The sequence below is a fragment of the Rattus rattus genome, chromosome 15, assembly GCF_011064425.1.
Source record: "Rattus rattus isolate New Zealand chromosome 15, Rrattus_CSIRO_v1, whole genome shotgun sequence".
In the NCBI taxonomy this organism is placed as follows: Eukaryota; Metazoa; Chordata; class Mammalia; order Rodentia; family Muridae; genus Rattus; species Rattus rattus.
Genome location: NC_046168.1, coordinates 54,179,766 through 54,206,817, shown reverse-complemented (window position 1 = coordinate 54,206,817; position 27,052 = coordinate 54,179,766). Strand labels below are relative to the sequence as shown.

Genomic DNA, 27,052 nt, shown 5'->3' with positions numbered 1-27,052 from the left:
CTGAACCATTAGCTCTTGTTATATTTCTTACCTTGCTTGTAGGAAAAGAAGAAGCATGAAGCCCTTCAGAGCTCTGACGCAGCTCTCCTTTCAGAGACGTGTAGAGAGCAGGGAATCCTGTCTCCAGCTCCTGAACTCAAAGGGGATGGACTGAATGTATCGGCTGCTTCCCAGCTCCACAGCGATGTGTGTGGATGGAATGAAAGCGAAATGTTTGATATACCACTCACCTCCTTGACTGTAGGGGATGAAGGACCCCTGATACAGGACACAGAGGACCTAAAGGACAGGGGCGAGGTGGCAGCCCGTGATGGAGATGATGAAATCGAGTTGACGGTCGACCCTGGAGACAATGTCAGAACTGAAGGTGACCCTTCCAAGAACTTTACAGAAGTAGAGGAACGCACACTCATACAATGTGGGTCTCCAGAAAACACACTGCAGTCTGACTTTCCCTGCACTCAGCAGGAAGGGGCAAGTTCACAAGTCAGAGAAAGTCCGACTAGGAAAGAAGATGCGAAGGCCCTTGGCTGTTCAACGGTGCTTCAGGATGTTAGCTTGCACAGTCCTTATGAAACCAAAGAAGTTCCTCAGCCACCTAGAGTGAAGAAACTCTATCCCGAGTTGCCGACTGAGATTGCTGAAGTACCAGCATTGGTGGCAGTGAAGCCATTGCTCCGTAGTGAGCGACTCTACCCAGAACTCCCGTCACAACCGGAACTGGCACCCTTCACTAAAGAGCAGCTCAAGCTCTTGGAGCCTGGCTCATGGCTGGAAAATGTTGAGTCTTATGTAGAAGAATTTGATAACATTGCTCATCAGGACAGACATGAGTTTTATGAGTTGCTTTTGAATTACTCACGATGCAGGAAGCAGTTGCTGTTGGCTGAAGCCGAGCTGCTCACTCTGATGTCTGACTGCCAAAATGCCAAGAGTCGACTGTGGAGCTTTAAGGATGAACAGATGGCCGTGCAGGTACCGTGACTGTGTGCGTCGAGCTTCAGAGCCTGGGAGGTTGGCAGTTGAGCTGCCTTTCCCGAGGTGCTGTCTAGGATTTGATCTGTGTACTAAACTTACACTGGCCCTGGCTTCATCAGTCCAGGGACCACATGATCAAATGGCCACGGGAGCAGGCATATAACATGTAGGGGAGGGGCAGAGTGGGGTGCATCTCAGTGGAGAAGCACATGCCTAGTCTGGAGGGGCTGACAGCTCTTGACATCTAATTGACACTTTAATGATTGTGAGGAGTAGGATTGCTTCATCTCAGGATTTCTCAGAGAAGCAGGAATCTGGATTTTTGCATGAAGGATGCTATCTGGCAGTGTTGGCAACTAACTAAATAAAAATACACGCAGATACATATTCTACAGAGTTCAAGCCAGCAAGCCACGTCTCAAGATAAAATTCAGTCCATAGACTCTACGCTTTAGATTTTGGCATAATGCCACAGATGTGTAGTCAGTGGACTGGTTGGAAAGTGATAAGGAAAGTCCATTAGCTGTCACCCCGCCCCCAGGAGACCAGAGCCACCATTTCCTAAGGACCCAGGAGGGATGGCAAGGAAGAGAAGGCCACTTCTGACAAGTTTGCCATTGAGGGTAAGCTGGAGGAGATTCTGGTGACACATGTGACTTGCTGACCCCTACCTCTTATTTGTACAGAGCCTTGCATATCTTTTTGTAGATTCTGTGGTAAGAGACACATTTGGAAATATTAAAAAAAAAGAAAGGAAGGTGGAGGAAAAGCTCAGTGGAGAAATCAGAGCACTGTTGCTCTTGCAGAAGACCCTGGAATGTCTTCATCCCAGCACGTGTGTGGCAGCAACCTAATGAGTCTAGTTCCAGGGGACCCCATGCCCTCTTCTGCCCTCTGTGGGCAGCTAGGCATACACAACGTGCAGACGGAACAGTCGTACACATAAAATCTAAGGAAAGGCTGGACTGGCGTGTGGCGGGAGGAATTGATACAAAGGAGAAGGAGTCCTTTTGAGCAGACAGAGTGAGGTAGACCTAGAGATATTTTGGGCTACTGTGGAGTTGAGGGAATGGCACGTTGGCCTTGGTATTCTTAGCATAGAAAGTAAGATACCAGTTGTGAGAGTTTTAGGAATACATATTACTGTTCACTGACTTCACAGAATCATTTTTTAAATGATCGATTTATTTTATGTATATTGGTGTTTTGCTTGCATTTCTGGGTGAAAGTGTTAGCTCACCTGGAGCTGGAGTTTCAGACAGTTGAGACCTGCCATGTGGGTGCTGGGAATTGAACCTGGATCCTTTAAGAGTAGCCAGTGCTCGGGTTGGGGATTTAGCTCAGTGGTAGAGCTTGCCTAGGGGGGCATAAGGCCCTGGGTTCGGTCCCCAGCTCGAAAAAAAAAAAAAAAAAAAAAAAGAGTAGCCAGTGCTCTTACCCACTGAGCCATTTCTCTAGTCCCATTGGGTCACTCTTTTCAGTATTGCTTTGTATGTACAGTGTTGTCCTCACTGTGTCGTGTGCACCATGTTGGCCCTCACTGTGTCATGTGTACAGTGTTGGTCCTCACTGTGGTCTAGGCTCTTTGAGATAGTGCCAGAGCCTGTAAGTCTTCCACCTGCTGCCTGACTGGATGAGATGCAGCCGGTCTCACATTTCATCCTTTATCTTCCACTAGGGTATCTGTGCAGATCAAGTGAAAGTTTATGGTCATCACCACTACCAGAGAGTAGAGATGAATGAGAATGCCCTGGGAGAACTGAAGAAGCTATTCGATGCCAAATCTGAGCACCTCCACCAGACCCTGACCCTCCATTCCTACACTTCTGTGCTTTCGAGGTTGCAAGTGGAGTCCTATATCTACACACTGCTCAACAGCTCAGCCATTCTGAGGTCTGTAGCAGTTTATCAGGCAGACCAAGGTACGTAAGCCGCGGAAGCTTCCCTCTTAGAAAGATTTATTTATTTATTATGTATGAGTACACTGTTGCTGTCTTCAGACACACCAGAAGAGGGCATCAGATCCCCATTACAGATGGTTGTGAGCCACCATGTGGTTGTTGGGAATTGAACTCAGGACCTCTGGAAGAGCAGTCAGTGCTCTTAACTACTGAGCCATCTCTCCAGCCCCCCTCTTATACTTAACTGTGAAAAACAATTGAGGGTGCAGGCCTCCTGAGATGACTGGATCCTAACTGGTCTCACTGTATCCTTGTGTATTTTTCCTTCCCCCTCAGTAGCAGTGTAGGAGCAGGTCTGTTTGCTGACATTGCTTGAGAAGTGTGAGGCCTCCTTCCCATGGCTACCGTTTTCTTCCTTCAGGAGGGAGAGAAGGGGCCTCTCTTTGCCTGTGCTAAGCTCTGGCCCAATGGTTTTGATCCCCAAACTAATCATCAGGAAACCTTTTCTTTTTTTTAAAGATTTATGATTTTCACTATAGTTACTATTAGATTTACGTATTTTATGTGTTTGAATGTTCCACCTCCATGTCTGTCTGTGTACCTCATACCCGGTGCCTGCAGAGGTCAGAAGATGTACTTGGGTCCCTTGGCTTGAGTTACAGATGGTTGTAAGCTGCCATGTGGGTGCTGGGAATCAAACCCTGGTGGGCCCTTTGCAAGAACAAGTGCTCTAACCACTGAGCAAACCCTCCAGTCCATTTTCCTGTTTCTTGTACTTTTTTCTTTGTTTGCTCAGTTTGTTTTCTTGACTTTCTTTTTAACTGATGCTCTATAATGTTCTGAAGTAGAAATTCTAATTTTTCTCATGGTAGTTGCTTGCTCTGACACATTGCTAGGACTTTGTGGGGATCATTTTGGGAGAGGGAAGACATTCATTTCCATGATGGCAGGGAAGTCATGAAGGCAGGTATAAGCAGCTGGTCACCAGGCATGAGGAACACAGACAGACAGACAGACATGCAGGTAGATCTCAGTCAGGATGTAAGACCTTAAGAGCAGCCTCCAGCGGCCCCCTTCCTGCAGGCTGCATGACCTGCACTAATCCCCATCACTGGGCACCGAGTGCTGAGTAAATGTTCAACCACACGTTTGCTCTTGGCTTTGGGCATCTCAATTCAGTATGCACTGGGTTCACCTTCAGAGGTCCCACAGCCTTTAACCATCTCAGCATCACTCTCGGCTCACCTAACACAGTTTCAGTTTTGCTCGTAAAAACAATAAAACAGGAAAGAAAAGGAATAAGGGCAGGCATAGCAGTGTAGGTCTTTAGTCCCAGCACTTGCACTGCAGGGGTGGGGACGGGGGCAGGGAGTTGTAGTTCAGCCTGGTCTACAAAGGGAGTTCAAGGGAAGTTCTAGGTCTAGACAGAGTGAGACCCTATCTCAAAAACAAGCAGCAAGCCAAACAGAAAAAGAGTGAGAATAAGAGAGAGATGGGGAGGTGTGTGTGTGTGTGTGTTAGAGAGAGAGAGACAGAGAGGCAGAGAGACAGAGACTGTATGTGTGTGTGGGGGGAGGTCACACCACAGTGACAGGGATGCTAGAGGAGACTCTGCAGATACTTCTCTGAGCAAAATCCCCTTGTGAAGCCTTTATAACAGTTCCAAGAACAAAATAAAACCTTGACCTTGTGTAACATTTTAGAGTAGTGGGAAGACAGTTTGGTATAGTATATGACAAAGAGCAGGGAGGAGCCAGGGATCATACATTGAAAGCTGTCAAATCATAGCACAGACTGCTTGATTCTGTATCAGACAGAACTAAGGGAGCTGTGGCCTGATTCAGGCTGTAGGTTCTAGCTTGATGGCACAGGGCCTTGTTCTAACATAACCAGCAGGGTAAGCATCAACTCCCCTCGCTCCATGTCTAGGCATCTGGGGGGCTTGAGGTAGGGTCACCTGGGCTCCAAAGTTCGTGGGTAGCCCTGTTTGTCTAACTCGAACACTCACAGCTCCTGGTTTCTGTATGGGGCTGGTTCCATCTGCTCTGTTCCTGCAGCTCTCCTTGGTAGAGGTCCTGTGGTTCTGGTACCTTCAGTATCTTGAGGTCTTCACTGAAACGTAGGCTCTGTGTCCCCCACTTTACTTGATGGCCTTGCACTTCCTTCTGACAGGGAACTGTCTAGCCTTACTCAGCAGCTGTCAGGAACCTTGAGGAAGACACCATGCTCTCCTCCCCACACTGTTTCATGTGGCATCCCTACAAAACCTGTACTGTAGACAGTGGTGCTGAGTTCTGTTAGCCTGAAATACAGCTTGGCGCAATTGTGCCCGCACCTCAGCTCGCCGAGCACACACTCGCCTAGGCGGTCTCGATCAGGAAGGAAGCCTTTCAGGGCACTCCCAGTTTAGGCTCTTACCCTTTAAATATGCGTTCATTTTCACAGATTGGGTTTTCCATGTAAGGGCCTTGCCTGCGGCGTCTTCTATCAGCTCAGTGAGAACACTAGGTTTCTCTCTTGCACTGTCTTGTCTGCAACATTGAACTCACCCCTTTCCTGGGGAACCCACGCATCGCTCAACCCTTTCTGCTGCCCTTGTTGTTCTTTCCCTGTAGACCTGGGTAAGGAAAGTGAGCTCTTATCTGTAGCTTCAGTACTGCCTGTCTTGAGAGCTTCTCCACCAAATGATTATCATTTTTGAATCCAGTCTCCTTCAAGTCTTCAGAGCATGGACAGAATGGCCAGAATACCACAGGAATGATCTCTGTCCCAGTTCCCAGGAGAGTCCTTGTTCATCTCTTAACCTCTTCATGAGCCAGGCCTTCACTGTCTACATCTCTCTTAACACCCTGGTCTTTCAGACGCCCAGCAGAATGGCCCCCTAAGTTCTGCCTGTATCAGTTCAAGACTTGCTCATCCAGTGGCTCCAAACCCTCCTGTGCTTGTCCAGTACGTGGTCCCAAAGGTGTAAGGACCGCATGCCACCCTTGTTACAGCAACAACCCTGCCCGCCCCGTGTTGCCATCATTGTATTGTGTTGTATTGTATTGTACTGTATTGTATTGTATTGTATGTATACATCATTAGTCGTATTGTCTTGTACAATTGTGTTGAATTAGTTGCTTCTTTGACAAGAGACAACTTAAGTCCAAAGAGTTTATTTTGATTCACAGTTCAGTGGAATACAAGTCCTCACAGAGAGGAAGACATGGTGACAGGAGCACTGTCAGGAAGTGGACAGCCTCCTTGGGTGTTTATCTGAACTAAATGTTTTACACATTTTGGTTTTTTCTTTAAGTGGAGAAGCTAAGAGTCCACCTTCCCATTACAAGGGCTCATTTAATCTTCTCTTCCTTATAGTTTCTAAGCTGACGGAAAGCATCCCCTCTGACGTGTGTCAGCTGAAGGAGTGCATTAGTGTCTTGTTCATGTTCACCAGGAGAGTGAGTGAGGATGCCCAGTTCCATGAGGACATCCTGCTCTGGCTGCAGAAGCTGGTAAGTGAACAGAAACAGGCGTGCAAGCTGTTTATTGCTTGGGTAATTTAACAACCATTTATTTCATATTTTTTCTTCTATAGCTTTTCCAGCCACTTCATTTCATGGTTACTGACTTTTCTTTGATGACACATAGTTAACAAGTTACTTGTCTTGTTACTCTGTCTCTTTAATGAACTCTGGCTTTCAGGTCAGAGTTGAACTCTGGAGGAAATGGCAGACGGAAGTCTGCCACATTTGAAGACCAGCTGTTGACTCACCAAGTAATTATGTTTGATGATGAACTTTAGTCATACTTTACACAAGAAGGGAAGTGTCAGAATTTGGAAAATTTAAGCATCTTACAGACAGAGTTATGTCTGGATATCTAGAAATCTTGTATGCACTTGACTCTGAGTAAGTGCTCTCCTACCTCACTGTGTCCATGAATCTCTTAAATCCACGAGTGAAACATGGGTCCTTCGTTGTTCAGGTGTCAGTGCTACAGAGAATTGGCTGTCCTGGAGATCACTTCTTTCTCTTAAACCACATTCTTCGGTGTCCAGCTGGCATTAGCGAGTGGGCTGTTCCTTTTATACAGGTATGATGGTGATTTTATGGTTCTGGGGGTGGGTTTTATTAGGTCTTTAAGAAATGTCTGATAACCGCCCCCCAAGGCCTAACTGATATTTAAATAACATTTTAAAGATTTATTTCTGTTACATGTATGCCATATGTGTCTGCATAAGTTTATGTGCACTGTGCATATATAGCATCTGCAGAGGCTAGCAAGCATTGATACCCTGGAACTGGAGTTATAGGTGGTTGTGAACTTCCTGATCTGGCTGTGGGGAACCAAACCCTCTCTCTGGAGGAGCTACATGGAGTGCTCTAACCACTGAGCCATCCCTCTAGCTCCCTAAGTAAAACCCTTGAACCAGGAGGAGGACGTGTGTGTGAGAGTCAGTGTCAGAACTTTCTGGGTCATCAGAGTTGAAGAAATTAGGACAGGCCTGCAAAAGTAGAGAAGTAACCTAGCTTGCTAGGCTCACACATGCTTAATTTGTTAAGATTTCGGTGCAGGCCGTCTTGCCATGGCTATTTTTCTTTTCTATCCCACAGTACAGATGAAGTGTAATCTGTTACCATGGCAGAGAGGCCCTAGGCTTGCTGGTAATTCTCCTACACTTACAGTTTGACCCTGTCATTTAGTCTCTCTCTCTTGCCGAGCACCTTTTGGCCATTTTTATTATTCATAGCAACCACTCAGATAGCAGGAACCAAAATGTATGCCAAGGTCAACTCAATTCCTTCATATTTCTTAACTTTAGTATTTCTAGTGGCATGGAGCCTAAATAATTTTGAAGAGAAGAGGGATGTTTTGTTTTTGCTTTGTTTTTTACTGGTTTAAAGCAGCAGTGTTGTGCTTTGTCCCAGCTGTGTGGGTGTCTGCGGTTGGCCGCTCACCCGCTGCCCTTAGACCGACTGTGGCTATGTGCATGTAACCGTGTGCACCTAACTGCTCCAGCCTTGCCTCGTGCTTTGGCTTAGGCGGCAGGGTTGGCCTTGTTCTCTGACTGCCATCTTGGATGTTAGATTCGTATAACTCAGCTTGAGCTGGTTTTCTACAGTAGTCTTTTTTCATTTTCTGATTTCAGATCAAAGTGTTGAATAACCCTTCAGGGGTCTTTCATTTTATGCAGTCCCTGGCCCTGCTGATGTCTCCTGCCAAGTAAGTGTGGAGAGCCTTGTGAAATAGAAACTGAAATACTTCATCAAAGGACGGCTTTTCTCAGCTGCCCGAGTCCAGAGCAGGCTGCTAAGGGAAGGAAGCACTGTCACTCTAGGATTTAACACTGCAGATTCTCTTTGCGTGTGACGGCCCTGCCCCAAAGTTATGAACCTAGCCACTTAGTAACCATTTTCTCTGCCCTCGTTCAGTGTGTTTGTCTCTCGTTGTGTGTATTGTTGTGAAAGATGCCCTAGACTGCGATAGTGTGTTTCTTGGAAGAGTTTAGTGTTAGAGGGGGATCTGTAGAGCTGAAGCACTGTAGAAGGAGTGTAGCAAAGCGAGTGAGTGGTCAGACAGCTCCACAGTGGATGAGTTGGCTTGGGGAGTGAGTTGGATTCCTGGGGTGAGTGAGAGGGGCTGAGGCAGAGGCCCCAGCTCGGGGTGTGCAGAGGACTGGGATGTAGGTAACTGCAAGTGACAGTAACAAAGGGAAGGAACTGGGGTGGAAGGTGGAAGGCCTTGAAGTTAAAGACAAACTTGGTAAGGCTGGGCTGTGAGCCAGGGGAGGGTTCTTGAACAGGGAGCAGACATTGTGTTTAAGAAGATTAGATAGACCAGGGGTTGTGAGGCTCCAGGGGTTGTGAGGCTCCAGGGTTGTAGGCTGTGTTTGGAGGATCTTTAGTCTAAGGTCAGCCTGGGTTACACCAGGACAAAGAAAAGGAGAGCGTGGTGGTTAGGACAGTTGGGAGGAGAAGGAGGAGGAGGAAACACTTCATTGTGTCATTGGTGGGTACAGACGTTTGCATCTCTGGGCTCAGGCTCCTAGCTTTTTTTATTTTTGATAAGATATTTTTTTTAAGATTTATTTTTAACCATGGGCATTTGTATATGTCTGTGTGTTGGGGGTGTACGTGTGAGTGTGGGTGCCTGTGGGGGCACTAAAGAGGGCACTGGACCGCATGGGGCTGAGTTACAGGTCCTTGTGACCTGCCTGACATGAGTGCTGGGAGCTGAACTTGGCCATCTACAAGGGCAGCAAGTGCTCTTCGCCACCGAGCCATTCATTTCAACTTTTTCTTTTCTTTATTTGAAATGGGGTCTTACTATGTAAGACCTGGAACTTGTTACCTATCCCAGGTTGGCCTACAACTAGTTATCTAGCCTAGGATGAACTTGAACTCAGAAATCTGCCCATTTCTGCCTTCTGAGGTGGGATTTAATGCTAAGTATTATCATTCTTGGCCTAGGTTTTTACACGTCTGCTAATTTAAACCACTGGCCCGGTGGGTGACCCCTGACCTCTCTTTAGAATAGATGACCTATCATGTGCTCAGGTCAGGCCGGTGGGTGACCCCTGACCTCTCTTTAGAATAGATGACCTATCATGTGCTCAGGTCAGGCCGTCTCAGCCCTCCATGTGTCAAAGTCACGTCTGTTGTCTTTTAGAAACCGAGCAGAGTTTATGTGCCACATGAAGCCCAGTGAATGGAAGCCGTCATCTTCAGGGCCAGCCTCTGGGAACTGGACACTTGTAGATGAAGGAGGGGAAGAGGTAACTTGTGTTGGTTTGTTCCCTTAGTCAGTCTTGAGCTCTTTCTTGCCAGGCGTTGTTCTAAGCACTTTGTCCTAAGTCTCGATTCTCCTGGAACAACCCATGAGATGAATATTCCTGAGACCCATTTTACTGATGGAGACCCCTGATGTGTGAGGGGAGGGAATGGCCTCAGGTCATGTGGTCATGAAATGCAGAACCTCTCGAGCAGGTTCTCCTGCCAGTAGCCAGCCCATTCTGACATCCTCTACAGATGTGCTCGGGGACAGAATCTGGAAGCGGAAAATGAAGTAGGTGGTATCTGTGATGTTTACATTAAGGATTATTTTGCACAGTAGCAGATTCCTGAGACCAGACAACCTGCTCCGAATACTTTTGATGAAAATTTAATGACCAAAATCCAGCTGCTCAAGATAATTTCCAAAAACAAATAAAAAACCCGAAAAAACTAAGATAATTCTTGTTACTATTTCTTTCTTGCACAAATTGTTAGTGGTGTATATCTGAGGAAGTTTTCTTCTGCTCATTAGCAGTCCTGGGTCCTGGTTCTGGCGGAACTCCTGATTTGGCCAGTATGGTGGCTCAGCAGGTCAAGACACTTGCCACCAGGCCTGGCAGCCTGAGTGGTCCTCGCTACCCACTTGATGGCAAGAGAGAATGACTGTACCAGGCTAGAAAGCAAGACACCCACTGCTTTGTTTTTCCCCAGAAGACCAACAACAACACAAAATAAAACAAGTGCCTTCCTAACAAAACAGGGAAAACCCAACAAAGCTAGAGCAAGCAAGGGAACCGAAACCAAGAGCAATCCAGAGGAGCCTAGTACTTGAGACAGTTACGAGGTCAGCTGGATGGGAGGTCTGTGAGGGAAGCCGCCATGGTTCCTTCACTCCTCTCAACACTAGCTCACAAGGCTCACCTGAGCATGTCATAAAGCTGGGCCCGTGCGTAGATCCGAGTGTGCTGCAGCCTACGGAGCCACACATGGTTGCTCTAGGAGCGTCTGAGGCTCTTGTTAGCCATCATATGCATCACATTCTGTTCTGCATTACGTGATATACCTGAAGTAAGTTAGCTTTATAAAAAGTTTTAACAAGATGACGATTTTGGATGCTGAACCCCCTCCCCCCCACACACACACACAGTAGCATGGCACAGGCACTGGTCGGGGCTTCATGTAGATGGCAGGACACAGAGAATCTCATCTCAAAACAACAAATCTGGGAGCTGGATAGGGCCAACTTTTCATAGCATCCTTTTATGAGAACGTGCCTTTGTGTATTTTAGAGGAGGTACCATCAATAATTAAGAGCTCTCACTAGGCCTTGTCTTTTCTTTTTTTAGTTTATTTAACGCATGAAAGCTCTCCTGCATATATATCTGCCTGCCTGAAGAGGGCATCAGATTCCCCTATAGATGGTTGTGAGCCACCATGTGATTGCTGGGAATTGAACACAGGATCTCTGGAAGAGCAGCCAGTGCCCTTAACTCCAGCCCCTAGGCCTCATGTCTTAGAGGTCACACATTAACTCTCAGTGCCACTAAGCTTGGGACTAAGCTCCAGATTCATGAACCATGGGGCAAAAGCATAACTAAGCTGTAGTGGAGACAGTCGATAGAGTAGTGCATATGGGACACAAGTTAGCTTGATTTCTAGGGTGACTTTAAGGCTCTCCTTAAAAGATACCAGTGGTGTCCCCTGAAAGATCTTTGTGCGCAGTTTTTTCTTGCCCACAGCAGAGCCTGAGGCATCTGTAGCAAACACTAGCTGCTGCCTCCAAAGTCTGTTGAGCATGTTAGTGGGCCTTGAACTTAGTAGGAGAGAACTGTGGCTCCAGATAACGTGGCCTGCAGTAGAATATGCTGCTTTAGCTGTTGACTGGTCTGAGCAGTGAATCTCACAGTAAGGTGGACACTCCAGAAGGTTCTTTTTGTTTTGTTTTCTTGAGACAGAATTTCTTTGTGCAGCTCTGGCTGTCCTGGAACTTGCTCTGTAGACCAGGTTGGTCTCTAACTCAAAGATCTGCCTGCCTCTTGCCTCTTGAGTGGTGGATTAAAGGCGTGTGCTGCCACCTCCTGGCTCTAGAACTTTTAGTCTTGTCTTCATGATAGAAATTTGATGAGCGTAGTTCCGGGCTCTGAACAGTGGATATGATCCAGGTACATGTGAATTATACTTGGATTTCAGAGGACTTCCAACTTGGCTGCAGGTCTAAGGCTATTAGGTCACTGGCCTTGAGGAGGAGTCTGCGAGGACCATGTTGTGATTTGTCGTTACATAACCACGTCCTACAGTGTGACCTCATCTGGTTAGCTGATGTGATTTGGTATCTTCCCTTAGGATGAAGACCCCGAGACCAGTTGGAGTCTCCTTAATGAAGATGACTTGGTTACCCTTTTGTCCCAGTTTCCCTTTCATGAGCTCTTTCAGCATCTTCTTGGGTTTAAAGCAAAAGGTAGATCAATCTCTGTTGTCATAACTGTGGCCAGGCGCCACACAGGAAGCATCAAGTCCTGCTTCCTGGGGGGCTGCTGATTGGTGGTTTTCCTTTGTCCACTTGTGCAAAACCTCCTCTCCCTTGGGTTATAATTTTTTTTTTTACTCGTGCTTAAATGAAGGCTCACTAGTGCATGTGTTACCTGTTTTAACTACATTAATGTACATTCTTTCAAGTTCCCTACTTGACTGTGGTATTGAAGCAAGAGACATGCATGGGTTAATTCCTCCTCTCCTGGCTTTCTCACTGAATCATACATCTGTGTTCTGCAGTGTTTTGTTATACTAATTACATTCCCCCCTTTACCCGTTTCACTTCTAGGTGATTATTTACCTGAAACAACAAGGCCCCAAGAGATGATGAAAATTTTTGCCTTTGCCAACTCATTAGTGGAGCTTCTGGCTGTGGGACTAGACACCTTTAACAGAGCCCGCTATAGACAGTTTGTGAAGCGCATTGGATACCTGATCAGGTAGTGCTGCTGTCGGCAGTCCTGTGCTGGTGTCACCTGCTTAGACACAACACTGTGAGGGACCGTCATAGAAGTGAGGTAGTTCTCCTTCCAGCTGGCTCCAGTGAAAGCATGTGAAAGACTCAGCTGACTGGTTACATGACTCTCCTTAGAGTTCTGACTCTCAAAGCTGCTGCAGAGAGAAGGGTCAAGGAAGACGCAGGCCTTCACGTCTTTGTTCCCTTTCTGTCCATAGCCTGCTTCTTTGGAATTGTCACTGACTGAACTGTGGCAAGGACAATAATTCTTTATGGCTATTGCTTCTCTGCCATCCTTTTCCATATCTTACTGTAGTTTAAAATACTTAGAAACATTTCAAAGTCTTAAATAAGTCACTCTATATTTGAACTGAGAGAACTTCATGTATTTGAGTGAAAGATGGGCTTATGGTTTTATTAGCAAGTGTTTGAGAAAATTTTGAGTTTATGCACTGCTTTTCTCTAAATCAACTTCATACCCTTTTCTACATCTTCGGGGTTCTTTCTGAATTGTTTTCTATAGCACATACATAGCCTAATTTTTTTTTTAAAGATTATTTATTTCATGTATGGGAGTACACTTTTGCTGTCTTCAAACACCCCAGAAGAGAGGGCATTGAATCCTGTTACAAATGGTTGTGAGCCACCATGTTGTTGCTGGGATTTAAACTCAGGACCTCTGGAAGAGCAGTCAGTGCTCTTAACCACTGAGCCAGCTCTCCAGCCCTGGCTGGCTGGCTGGCTGGCTGGCTGGTGGCTGGCTGGCGGCTTGCTTGCTTTCTCTCTCTCTCTCTCTCTCTCTCTCTCTCTCTCCTTCCTCCTTCCCTGACTCTCTCCCTCCCTCTCTCTCTCTCTGTCTCTCTCTCTCTATCTCTCTGTCTCTCTCTCTCTGTCTCTCTCTCTCTCTCTCTCTGTCTCTCTCTCTTTCTCTCGCTTCTCTCTCTCTCTCTCTCTCTCTCTCTCTCTCTCTCTCTCTCTCTCTCCCTCTCTCTCTCTCTCTCTCTCTCTCTTTCTTTCTTTCTTTTAATCCAACCTCTTCTCTCAAAAGAAACTTCATAAAACTGTAAAAATCTTTCACTTTCCCAGTTTTGTTCTCCAAACTTGAACTGATTTATAGTCATTTTAGTCATATTTGTGAAGATCTATAGGATGTCCTCAAAGCCTGGGGTCCCTTAGACAGCTGAGATCCTAGTATTTGTATCTATACTGTGCCTTGTAGCCCTCATGTAGCTGAGGGTGGCTATGAATGCAGCCCAACATGAAATGGCGGACATTCTCTTTCCTTATTTACCTGTCCTTATGCCTTCCGCTAAGGTCATTAGCATGAGGATTGGTTTCTCTTTGTTTCTGTTCAGAACTGAGCAGATAGTAGGTGTACAGTTAGTACATACTGAGGATGTTATTTCTTCTCATGTTATGTAATGGTGTTGCTGAGTGAGAGACTGAAGAGTGCCATGTTGTTTTCCCTCATACTCAGGATGACCCTTGGCTATGTCAGTGACCACTGGGCACAGTATGTGAGCCACAACACAGATGTGAGGCTGACACTACAGCCCTACTCCATGGAGAAACTGCAGATCGAGTTTGACGAGCTGTTTCTCAGAGCTGTCCTACATGTCCTGAAAGCCAAAAGGTGAGAGGCAGGGAAGCGCTGGGTGAGAGCTCCTGCCCGGGAAGCAAGGCGAGCATGGAGGTCATTGATTGAGTGGGCCCTAGAGTATGACTTGGTGTGTTTCATCAGCTTTTTATCTTGGGTAAATTCTTGGCCTTAGTTTCCACATCTGTGTTGCTCTTAAACCTGAATGTGACCCAACACACATCAGTATCTTGGAAACAGCCTCTGTGATGGATAGTTTTATATTAACTTGATACAGACTACAGCCTCTGTGATGGATAGTTTTATATTAACTTGATACAGACTACAGCCTCTGTGATGGATAGTTTTATATTAACTTGATACGAACTACAGCCTCTGTGATGGATAGTTTTATATTAACTTGATACAAACTACAGTCATCAGAGAGGAGGGGCCTCAGTTGAGAAAATGCCTCCAGAAAATTGGGCTGTATGCAAAACTTCAGAGTGTTTTCTTTATCAGTGATTGGTGGGAAGGGCCCAGCCCACTGTGGGTGGTTCCATCCCTTAGATGCTGGTCCTGGGTGCTATGATAAAACAGGCTGAGCAAGCCACGGGGAGCAAGCCAGTGAGCAGCACCCATCCATGGCCTCTGCATCAGCTCCTGCCTCCAGGTTCCTACCTTGCTTGAGTTCCTGTCCTGACTTCATTTGATGATTACCAGTAATGTGGAATCCTAAGTCAAATAAACCCTGTCCTCCTCAAGTTGCCTTGGTCATGGTGTTTCATCACAGCAGTAACCCTGACTAGGATAGCTTCTCTCTCATTCTGGTCTAATAAGGATCTTTGGTTCAAAACCCAGCATTTTTTCTTAATATTCTCCATATGTCTGAGAGGTCTCATGTATAAATTTATGATAATAATGTTGCCTTTGTTTTTGTAAGGCTGGAATAAATTGATGTATGCAGATTGAACATCGGAGCATGGAAAGCTCAATGATTAGAAGCTTTTCTCGTGTTTGTGGCTTTTCATAATAGGGTGCTTCTGTTTAACAGCCTTGGCTGTCCTGGAACTTGCTCTGTAGACCAGGCTGGCCTTGAACTCACAGAGATACACCTGCCTCTGCCTCCGGAGTGCTGGGATTAAAGTCATGTACCACCACTGCCCAGCAAGAATGAAAAACTTTTTGTGTTAATATAAGTCTACATTTGACCTAATGTAGACTTTACAGGCACAGTAAAAATACTGTGTAAAGTCATCATTATGGCTGTGTACATAAAGTATACACAAACATCCATCCGCATGTAATCCTTGGATCCTGTTCAGATTTGTCCCTTCTCCCTCTTGACTGGCCTGTTTCTCTCTCCAAATAGCCCTTGTTCTGCTGAGTACGGTTACATTGTGTGTGTACACACTTTGTTTATGGACATCTAGCTCCATATCTTGGTGGTTGTGGATCATCCACCAGGCTTTCATGTTTAGACCTCAGTCTCTTCCACGGTACATACGATTAAATATGTGCAAATATCCAAAATGATAAAAATTCCCCAAATCTCAAATCCTCTTGGTACAGAGCATCTGGGATAAAGCATTTCTCTCTCCATATTCTTGTTAGAAAAGTAAGTGGCAGGGCGAGCGCTGGTCTCGCTTCCACTTCCTCAGTGTGCTGAGGCTTGCTGATACATGAGCTGTGCTGTCGCTCTTTATCCTGTGCAGACTTGGCATTTGGCTGTTTATGTCTGAGATGCCCTTCGCTGACACATGAACTGTGCTGTCGCTCTTTATCCTGTGCAGACTTGGCATTTGGCTGTTTATGTCTGAGATGCCCTTCGGCACGCTGTCGGTCCAGATGCTCTGGAAGCTCTTCTACCTCATGCACCAGGTGGAGAGTGGGAACCTGCAGCAACTCTGTGCCTCCCTGCAGCCGGTCGAGTGCAAGAGGCAGCTCCAAGGTACCTGAGCAGGTGCTGTCTCTGTGTGCCTCACGGCCACAGTGTTAGTCCTGCTTCTTGAAGCACTGTGGTGTGATGACTTTGACACTCAGGGGACTGCTTCACTTTTCATTAGTTAGATGGGAGGTAGCGTATCTCAAATCCAGATTTCACCAGGTCCAACTCTGGGCAGTAAGACAGTGATCTAACTTTGATGAATCACCTTTTTGCGTATGTAAAATTCTAGTCAGATCGCCATGCCTTGTTAATTGTCTTGAAGTCTGTCAAGGCTTGTGCCCAGTTGTTCTATTGATTTTTTTCTGTTTTTTTTTCCTAACCATATTGGTTTTATGAAGTAGGTAAGAGGTAGACAGCAATCCTTCAAAACTTAACTGTGTAGCACAGAGGTGGTGTAGCACAGTGGTCTGCATGTGCAAGGTTCTAGGTTTAATCCTCAGAGACAAAATAACCCCCCAAACCAAGACAGCAAGAATTAGAGTGAAGATTTGAGTGGATTTTGATGCATACTAGCACTGACATGCGGATATCTATGTGATAATGTTAAAAATGTTCTTGCAGAGGTCCAAGTTTGCCTCCCAGTACCTACAGGGATGGTTCCAGGGGATGCAGCACTCTCCGGTCTCCTCTGAACTGCACATGTGTATTACACATGCAGGCAGAACTACCCATACTTATAAAATAAAAAGAAGTGAACCATTTTCAGCCAGGCATGGTAGTGCACGCCTTTAACCCCAACAGTTGTCTGGCCAGTCCAGCCTGCATAGTCAGTACAACCAGGGCTGTCTCACACAAATTAAAACTAAAACTAAAAAAAACAAATTAGACTATTTAGTTAGATACAAAGATATTTCATTACCCTTCATATTAAAGAAAATATGGAATAAAACCTAATAGAATACTAATAGTATTAAAAACATCCCAAAATCTTTCCTCAATTTTTTTTTTTTTTTTCCGGAGCTGGGGACAGAACCCAAGGCCTTGCGCTTGCTAGGCAATCGCTCTACCACTGAGCTAAATCCCCAACCCCCTTTCCTCAATTTTTAAACCTCTGCATTGCTTAAAAGAAAAAGCACATTCACTGTCGGTGCTCAGGAGGCAGAGGCAGGCAGATCTCTGAGCTGGGGGCCAGGCAGATTTAGTGAGTTCTTGGACAGACAGGGCTATGTAGTGCTTGTCTCAGAGCAACAGCAGCAGCCCCAGCAACAAATGCAAACCAGGAGAAAGGGAAGCATACTGTACAAAACCTAAACAAAATCACATCATTGGCAGGTTTGTGCAGTTATGCATTATTTTTTCTTCATTCTCTTTATTCTGTGTATATATGTTCTACACAAGTCTACTTTTGTTTATTTGCCTTCCTATTTCAAGGTTTGTTGTTTTTTGCACTTCTCTGCTTCATAAAATATTGCCACACTGTCCCGGGAGGTGCTCACATTACTGTTTCCATAGTTGAACGTGGCCTACCTGCTCGGAGGGTTTCACAAACTCTTGCCTGGCTACCAGTTCTGTGGGTTAAGTGACAGACACAGGTGAGAGCCCGTCGTTCCTCGGCAGGGCCGAGGACGGTGAGCATGGTCTCTGACTCAGGTTAGTCCTCTCCTCGTTAGGCTGCTTCTGTACTGCCATCTTCTGTCCCAAGTATTTCTGTCCTCAGACTGGAGTATATTTCACAAATGGACTTTTTGTCCATATCTTTTTGTAAATATTTTGCTTTTTTGTGCCTGTTTCCTACCTGTATTACAGATTTATCAAATTGATAAGTTACAAAGTTGTGTATTAAAGTATAATATTGTTTACACAGCATCCTCGGAGAATGAGGCTGAATGGATTATGTACTGTTTGTTTTATCTAGTTTCTTGTTCACAATCTTAGTTTACAAGCTGCTCTGCTGGGTTTGGAGTGCCATGCCTATGCTGAGCAGTTGCTGGCCGTGACAGTTTGCAGTCATAGTGTCTGCGCTCCTGTGGCTGCAAAGGAGCCCAGGAAAGTCACCTGTGCCTGTGGACTGGGAGTGACACCACAGCAGCAGTGCTTTGCACTGCCTTGGGTTGTCCTCCAGATTTGTACCAAGTTCTCTGCTTCATTCTGTCTTTTAAAATAGCTTTGGAGAGGTGAGGCATAGTTTAATGTTAACTTTTTGCTTTGAGTCTACACTATATTTCTGTCTGTTGGGACCTCAGAGGCCAGCTGATTCAGCTTTTGTACTGGTAGGGATCCGTTTTGGAAAGAGGAAGCCTTTCTACCTATTTGTAAAGTTCTAATTTTTATGCCATCTTTCTTTGTGATAGTGTAACTCAATATATAACCATACTTCTACATTTTATTTTTTGATGTGAACTGCAGACCCAGAACATGTTGCGAGCTTTGAGAAGTGTCTTTCCTCCATGAACAGCTCAGAGGAGATCTGTCTCCTGACGACCTTTGCCCAGATGGCTCGGGCCAGAAGAACTAATGTGGACGAAGGCTTTATTAAAATCATTGTTCTAGAAATCTATGAGGTTAGAGTATGAACTTTTGTCGATACTCTGGGCCTTCTGGCCATCCATTCATTCTTGGGTATGGCTTTTTAGAAACCTGACTTACTGAGCTTCCACAGCTCCTATGATGCGAGGGAGAATCACAACGTCATTCGCCATAAGGACTTTTCAAAATTTGTATTTTATAATTCTATTTCCCATTACGTTCTCTTGACATTCTATGCAAACTTTTGGTTTTCTATACATAGAGCTTTTATTGTGTCTACTATAGCCATACAGCCAATGCCACCTCAGTGTTCCTGCCAGTGACATGGAGAGATGACCTCCAAGTCACTTTAAGTGAGAGTGCAGAACATTGAACTTGGAGGAAGTTTTGGGTTAGCTCTGCTATTAGTTGCGTATCTTAAACGGAAACGGTAACTTGCCATTTGCCTTTACCTTTTCACCACACAGTGAGCAGTGGAGTGAGGGAGACCCTCGCTTCTGTTGTCCCCTCTCTAAGAGAGGAGCGACACAGGACTGCAGGGGTCTCAACCTCCCTGCATCCCAGACCCTGCGATGATGTGCAGTTATGAAGACTGCCTAGAAATGGTGGGATACTCAGGAAACCCCTCTTCTGCCTCCTCTGAGGGAGTCAGCAGTGGGCAAGCCCAGTTCTGATGCTCATTTTGTAAACGGGCACAGTGAGCTCCTGAAGACGGTGGTGGTTTAGCTTGGACGACAGTCCCATAAACTAGGGTTTTAGAAACTCTTAGTCTTAGGTTTTTGTTTTGTAGGAGAGATTATGAGTTTCTATAAAATATATTAAAATGATTTTAGTGATTTATGTACATTAATAAGTATTAATAGGTATTTGCCAGAGTCCAGCTCCAGGGGAATTCTGGGCTGTAGGATGGAGGTGTGGCTGAGCGAAAATGAAGACAGTCACCAGGTGCTGACATTTAAGCAGGTGGCTCCACACAGCTCGAACCGCCTTACTTATTTATGCAAGGTCCACAGCATTCGAGCAGGAGCAGTTTTGACTCAATGTCTCCTTAATCACTTTCCACGGATCATCAACATTTCCCCGTTTTGCTTCTTTTCCTCTTCCGCACTCCTTGTCGTCATGAATTGACCTTCACTCTGTATCTAAGCATCAATTAACCTTTCCTTGTGTTCAAACATGCGTTTTCCGTTGCAAGCCAAATGTTACATCCAGCCAGCACCTCCTATCTGGCAGCCGAGAGGCTGCTACAGAAACGAAAGCCCTTCAGGCTCTGCGGTCAGCCTTTAACAGAATGATGCTTTTACATTTTATAGTCAGCAGAAGGTATGATACCGTACCTAGAGTAACACTTCTGGGTATGAATCTGATTTCTGTGGCCCACATATTACCTTTGTGGAAACAGCAGTGTAGTCCTATTCTTCATACGTTCTCAGAATGGCAGTGATTGAAACCTGACTCTCTTTTTTCCCCCAAAATTAGTTCATTAAGTTTACATCCTGATTGCTGCCTCACCTCCTGGTCCCCCATTACACACTCCCTCCCCAGCTCTCCCTCTCCTCTGGGTATCTCCCACCCTGGCACATGAGGGCTATCGCATCCTCTCCCACTGTGGCCAGACAAGGTGGCCCAGTTGGATCCTGGCTGCTGGGATCAGGTTTCTCTTCTTCTGAGTTTCTTCTTATACTTTTGCCTCCGAGAGGCCTGGGAAATTTAGATTCCTTTGCCAATTTTTCTTTCTCACTGGAGGGATATCTGACCTTTTGTGCCCTTTATTTTTTCCGTGTATGTTCCATAAGTTCTTAATGCCATCATCTACGTTCTTAGAATGTAGTTATCGCTTTAAAACAGTTAAGCAAGAAATCATTAATCTCAGTGACTTCCTCCCGATTACTCAGGATGACTGCAGAGGCAGCCAGGGATAGCCCGGAGAACCGGTTTCTAGGATAAACTGCAAAGAGGGCTTTGTTTCTCTGTAGACATTTTCAGAAAAATTATCAAAGACTTGTGCAAGAGACTTTTTCCCAGTAAACCAAACCACAGTCACAACTGACAAAGTGAAACTAATTATTGTCATTAGAATAAACACAGTGAAAAGCCAGGAGGGCTTGAAGCTTGAGCACTCCTTAGGGTCCTTGCAGGGTCTGTGGCAGCGTCTTGTCTACAGGTCCTTTCCAGGTGGGTGGAGTCTCAAAGGCCCTGCCACAGGAGCTCCATCTGCAGAACACTCAGTGCTGTTCTCAGAGGTTACAGCATGCATGGCTTCCTCCAGGTACTCATTTGTTTCATCACGAATGAGAAACTTGCTCTTTTTTGAGATGAGATTTTACTGTGTTGCCCAAGCTGGCCACCAACTAATGGACTTGAAGGATTCTCCTAGTTCAGGCTTCCAAATGTTTGTGGCTTCAGGCCCATGCCCACCGGGCTTTGCTGGGGTTTAGTCTCTGGGGTTTAGTTGCGCTCGGGGTGTAAATAGTTGCCACTTCCCTGTTTTCTCTCTGACACCTCTAGCCTCAGGTGGGTAGTTTGCTAGCTCAGGTTGACAGGTTTCTGAGGCTCAGGGTGAGGTTATGTTTTGTGGGGAAAACTATGGAAATGAGTTTTAATTGTTAATTAGTATTAAAGCTGTCATTTCTCCCGGCTCTCATTTAGGTATCTTACGTCATACTGTCCACCAGAGAGACTTTTTCAAAGGTTGGTCGAGAGCTTTTGGGGTCCATCGCAGCTGTTCACCCTGAGATTATTTCTGTCCTTTTGGATAGAGTGCAAGAGACCATTGACCAAGTTGGAATGGTAAGAACGATGACTATTTGGCATTTTAAAGGAATCCTGAAGCAGCTGGGTATCATGGTGCACACCTTTCATTCTTGGAGAAAGATGCAGGTGATGGCAGCCTGGTCTACAGAGCAAGTTCAGGACAGTCAGGGCCGTTGCACAGGGAAACCCTGTCTTGAAAACCCAACCGAACATACAAACAAATCATTAAAAGACACCGTGAAGTGAGGAAACCCTGGCAGTACTAGGAGCATCGTTGGGAAGGACTCTCCACCAAGTGAAGCCCAGGTGCAAAGGTTCCTGAGGCCCAGTGTGTTGTACAGGGCTGCCTCCCACCGCTTGTCGTCGTCAGGCCCCTTTGCCGTCCTCATGCAGTGTTAGAGCTTTATTGGCTAGAATTCATCTGCCCCAGCACTCACTGGCGAAGGTGGCATAGCCATGGTGCGGCCATCGTTACAGCTAAGCTTTGAGTGTTTTTCTCATCTCACAAAGAAACCGTCTTCACAAGGCTTCACAGACCCTTGGTTGCCATTCCTTATCTGCATCCTCCTTGGCCCTAAGCAGCACTGACCCGCCTCCTTCTGCACACAGCTGCCTGCTTCAGACATTTTATCTCAGTGTTCTCACAGCGAGTGGTCTCTTCTGTCTGGCTTATCTCACTTTGCAGAATGTATTGTAGTGTTCCTTCAAAATTTCCTTCCTTGAAGTCTTGAGTAATAGTTCACTGAATTTCTGTCTCACATTTTGTTTATCCATTTGTCAGATGATGAGCATTTGGCTTCTTTCCTCCTTCTGAATTATGAGTGTTGCTGTTATGAGCATAATTGCCAACAAATACATTTTGAGGGACTTTAGTTCTTATTTTATTATTTAGAGAGTATCAGATGGTCAGGCAGTGCCTTTACCGCTGAGCCACCTCACCAGTCCTGTTGTCAGTATAGTTCCAGAGCACAGAACTCAGAAGTGTGTTTGACGACAGTCTTCCAATTAGTACCAAATCATGTGTGTGTGTGTGTGTGTGTGTGTGTGTGTGTGTGTGTGTGTGAGAGAGAGAGAGAGAGAGAGAGAGAGAGAGAGAGAGAGAGAGAGAGAGAGAGAGCGAGCAAGAGCACATGTATAATTTATTTTTCCAATTTCGTAGTTCAAATATTGGCTCATTTTCAGAATGCATATTTTTGTATTGTTAATAAATCCATTTATTATTCCCGTAACCTCTTCAAGGAAAATTAGTGGGGTTTTTGGTCTTGCAGTAAAAGCATCAATATATTTTAAACCATTATAAGTTATATATTGTTGAAACAGTACTAGAAGATTTCCCTCCCTACCTCCCCTCCATTTCTCTCCTCTCCACTGAGTCTTGCTAGTGCAGGCTGGCCTCAGAGTTCACAGTGATCTCTTGTTTCAGTCTCCTGAGTGCTTGGATTACAAGTGTTTGCTACCGCGCCTACTGGAAGTGTGATTTAGTAGTGCATGGCTTAGTTAGTGCATTCTGGGCAAGTGCTCTAACACTGCTGTCAGCTCTCTGCCAGCTCTATTTTCTAGGATTCCTAACTGGTGCTTCCTGTGTAGTTGCTAATGCCTTGCGTTTCTTGCCTTGTCTTATGGTATTGACTAGAACCTGCACTCCAGAAGTGTGAGTATCGCTCTTGTGTCATTCCTGTGATAGGGGAATGATTAACGCTCACCAATGCCTAGCATTATTAGTTTATGGTTTCTGTTAGACACCTACAGATTCAGGCAGGACTCTCCTATTTTTGAAGTTTCTATTGTACAGCCCCAGCATACTGTGCGGACTTAACTCTAGGGCAGGGCTGCTGAGATAGGAGGGTTAGGAACTGGGAATCCACTGCCGACGTTGTAGTATCACTCGTCACAGATAAACAGACACACAACACTCAGTTGTATTAGCCAGGGTACTCTAATATAATAAAGGAGCAGAACCGATAGATTGAATTTATATACAGATATAAAGGAGGTTTATTAGAGTAGATTACGAGCTGTGGTCTGGGTAGTTCAAAACGGGCTGTTTCCCATTGGACAGGCCAAGAACCTGGCAGTTGCTCAGTCCATGAGGCATGATGTTTGATGCTGGGGTTCAGGGGTCCCTAGAGAGGCTCCGGGTCCACAGAAGTGGGCTCTAATACCAGCACAGGGGTGCTACAGCAGCAGGGTGGATGAACCTGCTAGCGAGAGTGTAAGCAAATGGCAAAGCTTTCTCCTTCCATGTCTTTCTGTATGTGCTGCCATAGAGGGTATGGCCCAAATATAGGGCAGGTCTTTTCATTGAACAGCCCTGTTTAACACCTTGTAAAAGGAGTCAGTTAACACAGTGACTCTTGCCTGGATTCCTAGTACTTTGGAGGCTGAGACAGGAGAATCACAGGGAGTTCCAGGTTAGTCTAGGCTACATACTGTTACAGACTACTCTGGGCTATTGAGTAAGACCTTGCCTCAAAAAAGCCATAAAACAAAAATGACGTTATAAAGTTAGTTATTTTCCTGATCACTCTCTTAAAAGAAATTTTATTAATACCAACTTGCATTTTCTTAATTTGTACACACAGGTAATTTAAAAGTAGTATTGTAGACTTTTTTTTCCCCACAAACAGGTTTAATCTAGAATATTTTAAATATATGTCAAGTAGAGGGCTATCAAGATGGCTTAGCATGCAGAGTGCTTGTATGCAAGCATGATGACCTGTGTCATCCCTAGAACCCACGTAAAGGTGAAAGAAGAGAGCCAGTTCTACAAAACTGTCCTAGAATTCCCATGTACACCCACACCAAGCCTGTTCATGCCCACACTTAGGACTAGGGGACACACATGCACATGTGCACACACATTCTGATAAATAGAATTTCATACTGAACCTAGCATCCAGTTTCAGAAGCTATCAGCTCTTGGTTTTGTCTCATCTGCCCTCACACTGACGTATTAGCCGTCTCAACACCAGGCTGCTCTCACTGTACAGAAGAGAAGAGTCAGTGCTCTATCATCACTTGAGATTTGTGTTCTGTATGGTATTTACCTGGATGGAAACGCGACGATTTACTAAAAAGCTCGACCTATGCGAAGGCCTGCCTGTGTTTAGGTTTATCATTAGCTTAAAAATGCATTTAGTTTTATTTGCTTGTCCATGATGATAATTTTATTTGTCTCAAAATCAAATTCACCTCCACATCCTTTCCAAGGAAAATTTGCATACAGTTTAATAACGTTCCTGCGTCTTTAATGACTGTTTTCTCTTGAAAAGGTCTCTTTATACTTGTTTAAAGAGCTGCCTTTGCACCTTTGGCGGCCCTCTGCCTCGGAGATAGCTGTGATTCGGGACTGGCTACTGAGCTATAATCTGGCAGCAGTGAAGAACAAGCTGGCCTGTGTGATCCTAGAAGGACTGAATTGGGGATTTGCCGAACAGGTACGCCATTTCTGAAAAGTAGGAGGCTTTACGTGCACAGGTTGAGGAAAGGATTCCTTTTAAAGCAGTGACATTTCTGTGCTGCTGCTAGGCCGGCAGATTGTTTCAGCTGTGAGAGTTTAGACTCGTCCTCTCTCCCCCACCCCTCTGGGGATTGTACCTAGGACTTTGTACATGCCTGGAAGACACTCTACCACTGAGCTATAGCCCACAAAGTATCTTTTCTTTAACTCTGTTGGTATTCTACATTAGAAAGCTCCTAGTGCTTGGGCATTGACTCAGTTGGTAAGGTGCTTGCTGAATAAACATGAGAGCCCAGGTTCCATCCCTAGCGACCACGTGAACACTAAGAGCCTGTCATCTACTGGAGAGTGGACACACTGGAGAGCGGACACACTGGAGGGTGGACACACTGGAGGGTGGACACACTGGAGAGGGGACGCACTGGAGGGTGGACACACTGGAGAGCAGACACACTGGAGAGTGGATACACTGGAGAGGAGACGCACTGGAGGGTGGACACACTGGAGAGCGGACACACTGGAGGGTGGACACACTGGAGGGTGGACACACTGGAGGGTGGACACACTGGAGAGCAGACACACTGGAGAGTGGATACACTGGAGGGTAGACACACTGGAGAGCGGACACACACACTGGAGAGTGGACACACTGGAGGGTAGACACACTGGAGAGCGGACACACTGGAGGGTGGACACACTGGAGAGTGGATACACTGGAGGGTGGACACACTGGAGGGTGGACACACTGGAGAGTGGACACACACACTGGAGAGTGGACACACACACTGGAGAGTGGACACACACACTGGAGGGTGGACACACACACTGGAGAGTGGACACACACACTGGAGAGTGGACACACACACTGGAGAGTGGACACACACACTGGAGGGTGGACACACACACTGGAGAGTGGACACACACACTGGAGGGTGGACACACACACTGGAGGGTGGACACACACACTGCAGGGTGGACACACACTGGAGGGAGGACACACACACTGGAGAGTGGACACACACACTGGAGAGTGGACACACACACTGGAGGGTGGACACGCACACTGGAGAGTGGACACACACACTGGAGGGTGGACACACTGGAGAGTGGACACACACACTGGAGAGTGGACACACACACTGGAGGGTGGACACACACACTGGAGGGTGGACACACACACTGGAGAGGGGACACACACACTGGAGGGTGGACACACACACTGGAGGGTGGACACACTGGAGGGTGGACACACACACTGGAGAGTGGACACACTGGAGGGTGGACACACACTGGAGAGTGGACACTCACACTGGAGAGTGGACACACACACTGGAGGGTGGACACACACTGAGAGTGGACACACACTGGAGGGTGGACACACACTGGAGGGTGGACACACACTGGAGAGTGGACACACACACTGGAGAGTGGGGACACACACTTGAGAGTGGACACACACACTGGAGGGTGGACACACACACTGGAGAGTGGACACACACACTGGAGGGTGGACACACTGGAGGGTGGACACACACACTGGAGGGTGGACACACTGGAGAGTGGACACACACACTGGAGAGTGGACACGCACACTGGAGAGTGGACACGCACACTGGAGGGTGGACACGCACACTGGAGAGTGGACACGCACACTGGAGGGTGGACACACACACTGGAGGGTGGACACGCACACTGGAGGGTGGACACGCACACTGGAGGGTGGACACGCACACTGGAGAGTGGACACGCACACTGGAGAGTGGACACGCACACTGGAGAGTGGACACGCACACTGGAGAGTGGACACACACACTGGAGGGTGGACACACACACTGGAGAGTGGACACACACACTGGAGAGTGGACACACACACACACTGGAGAGTGGACACACACACTGGAGGAGTGGACACACACACTGGAGGGTGGACACACACACTGGAGAGTGGACACACACACTGGAGGGTGGACACACACACTGGAGGGTGGACACACACACTGGAGGGTGGACACACACACTGGAGGGTGGACACACACACTGGAGAGTGGACACACACACTGGAGGGTGGACACACACACTGGAGAGTGGACACACACACTGGAGAGTGGACACACACACTGGAGGGTGGACACACACACTGGAGGGTGGACACACACACTGGAGAGTGGACACACACACTGGAGGGTGGACACACACACTGGAGAGTGGACACGCACACTGGA

At 46.4% G+C, this 27,052-nt stretch overlaps 1 protein-coding gene across 1 annotated transcript in view; it reads left to right on the top strand.

The window, feature by feature from the left end:
- Positions 1–27,052, top strand: part of Epg5 (ectopic P-granules autophagy protein 5 homolog) — a 99,103-nt gene that overhangs the window by 11,291 nt on the left and 60,760 nt on the right. Inside the window, exons 2-14 of the mRNA XM_032886209.1 lie at positions 43–975; positions 2,657–2,900; positions 6,240–6,376; positions 6,849–6,956; positions 8,014–8,087; positions 9,534–9,639; positions 11,981–12,095; positions 12,459–12,609; positions 14,104–14,259; positions 15,996–16,153; positions 18,497–18,651; positions 21,266–21,406; positions 24,643–24,807. Coding sequence (XP_032742100.1) covers positions 43–975; positions 2,657–2,900; positions 6,240–6,376; positions 6,849–6,956; positions 8,014–8,087; positions 9,534–9,639; positions 11,981–12,095; positions 12,459–12,609; positions 14,104–14,259; positions 15,996–16,153; positions 18,497–18,651; positions 21,266–21,406; positions 24,643–24,807 — 2,643 coding nt within the window. The remainder of the gene's footprint in view (positions 1–42; positions 976–2,656; positions 2,901–6,239; positions 6,377–6,848; positions 6,957–8,013; positions 8,088–9,533; positions 9,640–11,980; positions 12,096–12,458; positions 12,610–14,103; positions 14,260–15,995; positions 16,154–18,496; positions 18,652–21,265; positions 21,407–24,642; positions 24,808–27,052) is intronic.